Consider the following 4512-nt stretch of genomic DNA (forward strand, 5'->3'; position numbering starts at 1 on the left):
TTCTGTTTTTTTTTACCATTTTGCAGTGCTTCTTATTGAGAAGTAACCTGCTCCGTGTTATAGTGCTTTTTGTCTTCTCCTTCAGACTTAGTAACCGACTACCTTCCTTATCGACCTTATCATATCCTCCTGCAGGCTATCACTCTAAAAGCATATAACGTGCTATAGTCTATGATATTATCGAAGCTTTAGATCAGTGGTTATTAAGTCTGCAGGGAAGTTATAGTACTTTTTGTCTTCTCATTCAGATTTAGTAACCAACTTTCTTCCTTATCGATTCTATCATATCCTCCTGCAAGCTATCACTCTAACAGCGTAGACGTGCTATAGTCTATGATATTATCGAAGCTGCTATACGAGAGGTTATTAAATATGGAGAGAAGATTTTGTGTGAAGAGCCTGAGAATAAACCCATACTTAAAGTCCTTTTTGCGAACGAATGGTTTGGTTCTACTAAGATTCGAACCTATCACAATTCACTTGTCAAAGCGGACTCTGTAACCTTGCGGCTACGAAGCTCGACAACATATTGTCTATGTTGTCTATGTTAAGTCGTTTTACTCGACTGTCTAACTACTGTCTGTTTGTCTAAGTTAAGTCGTTTAATTTGACAAATATTTCATGGAAAGGGGAAAAGGGAAAAGGTGGATTGGATTCTTGTATTGAATATAATTATATTTTTACAAGCACTCAGCCTAAGGAAGGTCTAAAGTCATCGTCTCCTTTCCCCCTACTAGTGAATATTTGCATCAGATGAAATAATTAAAACCTGTGTGTATATTACGGTGGGTAAATTTAATAGATTTGCCAGAACGTTTTTATGGTTCTATTTGGGGCCAAAAACAGTCCTGACACTACCGGAAGTGGATTGATCGATAGCTCTCTAGGAAGAAACATGCGAAAAAGTTTTCCTACATAATTTTCATACAAATTCATGTACATGCATATGTAATGCACCAATCAGAGGCACGAGTAATCCATATTCGGCAGATTTAGCATTGTCTGGGGGCCAAAATTGAACAAAAAAAAAGTTTGTTCTGGCTCAGTGCTGTCAAGTTTGCATTTTTCCTTGTAACGATTACCCACCTTAGCGTAAATGTAAGTTTTTGTGCATATGTTTGTGTGTGTATGTGTGTGGGTTTGTATGTGTGATTATGCGTATTTGTCTAATTGAAACTGCCGATGGACAATAACTGACGTTTGACCGAAACACGGTTGATAAAACTAATTTAACTGCGAGACAGAGTAGGAAGTAGTCGAGTTTTTACGCCAAGCTATGCGAACAATCTGCGAGAAAAATGCGTGTTTATTCGCATAAACTGGCGTAGCGGTTTTTCTGGATTAATTACCATGGGCTGACACGTATAATCCATGGGGCCTCTATTCAAACATCAATCTTGATAAAATTGACAGACTATTTTGTTGAAATTTTATCTCAATATAATTATTTGGGTTAAAATAACAAAAACGCGTTTTTCTCGTAATGATAGTGTTGGTTGTTACGTCAACTATGTAAACAGAGGCAGGCTGCGGATTTCAACATGTTGAAAGACAAAAACGTTACCTCTTTACGAATAGGTATCCATAAGTGTTTTGATGCGACAATATTGCCAGATGTCCAGTAGACTGGGACACGGGTATATAAGACAAAAGCGGTGGTGTTATTTTTTCGCTCCTATGCACTTTTCGTGTTCCTTAAGGGTCCTATAACAACTGTGTAACATATCAGATCGTTCGGTGGAACTATATTTCTGTGCCCGATTTCTAAAGCTTCCATACGATTTTGTATAGGAAAATCCACTTTTTCAAGACTTATTCTCTAGAGATGTCTCTAGTTATTTGTAGGAAATTTTCCTGGAAAAAACTCTCCTAAAGAACCGTAAGGCGCTACGATGCTTGTAGAAAAAGTTATTTCCCTCAAACTAACTGAATGTCTGACAAACGGCTCACCATTGAATTTTTCTAGCAATCCTGTGCAGTTTATTATTTATAAGTAATGAATTCTGTCACAGAAAAATGCTATCCTTCATCTGATTGAGTTTTTATTTCCATGTTTTGTAAATATTTCTCAGCAAAGGATTTTTATTTTATAACTCATCGAATACACATCCCGAAGTCCGATTGAACTGAAATTTAGCATGGGGACTTTTTTCGAGAATTTTTTAAGTCCTACCGCTTTTGACGAAATTCAAAAAAATTAATTTTAACTGGTTTTCTTACTCATTTATCAACTCCTTCATATCCATTTGCTATCATTGACGTTCAGAGTCACTAGACGGCTATACAATTACAAATATTCCATTCCATCATCAACAACAATTAGTAACCAACAGCGTCATTTAAATATTCCATCATCAGTTGCTGTCGGATTAAAGATCCCTACCCGGAATCGCCATGTTTTCTGAAGCGCGAAACGTTCTCAATCGCAATTCAACAAATTTGTTGACGTACGATCCGCTTGCTACTTTTGAGCAGTCGAGGCAAAGCTCGCCTTGACCACCCCAACTGATGGAAGGAGATAAATTATCGTCGCCTGTGTCGAGCGCCAAATTAAATGCAGCAGCGAAGCGATGACAGAGTTTGATAAGCGATGGCTTTTCCCAGACCGAATAACAACTGTAAGCTCTGTTCGATGAACGAGCAAAAAAAAGCGAAAATGAGTATAAACTGGAATGATTTACTGCAAAGCAACAATACTGCTGATGCTGAATGGTTTCCCGTAGGTTTTTACAAGCGTGACATGCTTCCTGCCGAGTGGTTCCAGCAGTGCAATGGAACATTATTAATGATTTAGAATGCATTAATTACAACTGGACGAAATAATAAAAAACCGGACATCGATTTCGGAATTATTAACGATTACATAAGCGATACAGGGTATTGGTTTGGTTGTGCAATATTGCTATAATGGAATGCGGGGATGAAACAGTAATAAATTATTGGTGGAATAATTAACAACCCAACCATACGCATTTTTTTTTCATGGGGACTTAATTGTTTAAAATGTTGCGACGAGGCTTTTCAATACCAACTGGTTTCACCAGTCTGGTAACAGCGAATGTTCTTCGTTGAAAGGCAGCAGGAGTTCAATTACGCAGAACTTATAAAAAGAATATTACTGGTGACAAACCCAGCCTGAAATAGTGTTATCAGCAGAGGACATTAAAAGCTAATGTGACTTCGGTGTTTGTTGTAAACTTTTCCATTGGCTGTGAGAGTTTTCTAGCGTTGGTTTGGGACTACATATTTTAAAGCACGAACCTAGGTTCCCTTATTGCAGAGTAAACCTGCGAAATCTACAGATGAAGCAAGCATTGTTGTTGATGTTGTTTCTAAGTTCAGCAATTTATTGCTCGGATTTTAATTTGTCAATTAGAGGATCAATATTCATTGTACCGGATGTCACGGTTATATTATAACTATTATAAAAGGCCTTCAAGTGGTGTTGAAATTTTAATTCATTACAGGCCAATTGGTTTCAAGCTGGAGAGTACTGCAACTCCCTCGGTATGCGGCTGGCAGTGATCGACAATGCTGATGAGAACACCCAAGCAATACACTCCATTCTGGATGCGGGTAAATTTGCGGAATCTACAACGGAAATTTGGATTGGCGGTAGTAACCTTGGACAAGGAACAGATTATTACTGGCAACCCACGGGGGCAAAGTTTGAAGAAACATTTTGGGGTATAGGCGAACCGAACAATCTCGGCGGTGTTGAAAGCTGTGCCCAGCTTCGCCACACTCCAACCCAGGATTGGCACTGGAACGATAAGCAATGCACTTTAGCTCGAAACTTTGTATGTGAGAGTACCTTTGTCAGTAGAGTGGTTTCATATGCTTTGAATGTATTGTATGGGGATGAAACTCCGTTTAACTAAAGCTTAACATTTATGAAGAAATGCAGTTTTCAAGGTTATCTGAAATCGATTATATGAAACAAACTAATAATAATATCCATTTCTACAGTAAATGTTATACTTTATCTCTCAACACAAAATAATTCATCAAACGAATTTGGAAATATCTGACAAAGATTGCATACTTTCTGCAAGTCAACCACAGTCCAAGAATACCGATAATTTATTACACACTTGTGATATAAGGGCAACTGGTTACCATTAAATCCAACAGTTTACCACCTGTAGGAATCCTATACGGCTCACACATAGTGACATAAACCTATTAATTCAGGGCTTCGCTGCAAGATAGTGCTAATAAAAGTGTCTTCGCTAAGCTGGCGTGAAATAGCGTTTGCCATTAAGCTAATATATCTTTTATGTTGTTTTGTTAACTTACGCGGCCACGTCCAATTTGGTGTCCACCAGGGTTGGAGAGTCATTTTTATCGAATTTTATTCCGATCAGGCGTGAGAGCTTCCAGCTCATAAACTCGAATAAATAAAGCATTCTTTTATATTTTAAACCACCCATCCATTGGGGGTAAACTGCCAGTATCCATAACACTTTTCTCCATCTGAGTATGACAACAGCACAAAGCTCACATTGATCA

General features: G+C 38.0%; 1 protein-coding gene across 1 annotated transcript; it reads left to right on the top strand.

Annotated features, from left to right (window-relative positions):
- The first annotated feature begins 3285 nt into the window (after positions 1-3285).
- Positions 3286-4269, top strand: LOC129724505 (perlucin-like). Its single transcript, XM_055679459.1, has 2 exons — positions 3286-3407; positions 3468-4269. The coding sequence occupies exons 1-2, from the start codon at positions 3303-3305 to the stop codon at positions 3879-3881; spliced, it is 519 nt and encodes a 172-aa protein (XP_055535434.1). The 5' UTR covers positions 3286-3302; the 3' UTR covers positions 3882-4269.
- The last annotated feature ends 243 nt before the right edge of the window (positions 4270-4512 follow it).

Source organism: Wyeomyia smithii, chromosome 2 (assembly GCF_029784165.1).
Source record: "Wyeomyia smithii strain HCP4-BCI-WySm-NY-G18 chromosome 2, ASM2978416v1, whole genome shotgun sequence".
Taxonomy (NCBI): Eukaryota; Metazoa; Arthropoda; class Insecta; order Diptera; family Culicidae; genus Wyeomyia; species Wyeomyia smithii.

What these genes read in the sequence shown, in the direction of transcription:
- LOC129724505 (XM_055679459.1), top strand. Translation starts at nt 3,303, where the DNA reads ATGAAGCAAGCATTGTTGTTGATGTTGTTTCTAAGTTCAGCAATTTAT. An exon ending in TCATTGTACCGGATGTCACG is followed by an intron (nt 3,408 to 3,467) that starts GTTATATTATAA and finishes AATTCATTACAG; the next exon opens with GCCAATTGGTTTCAAGCTGG.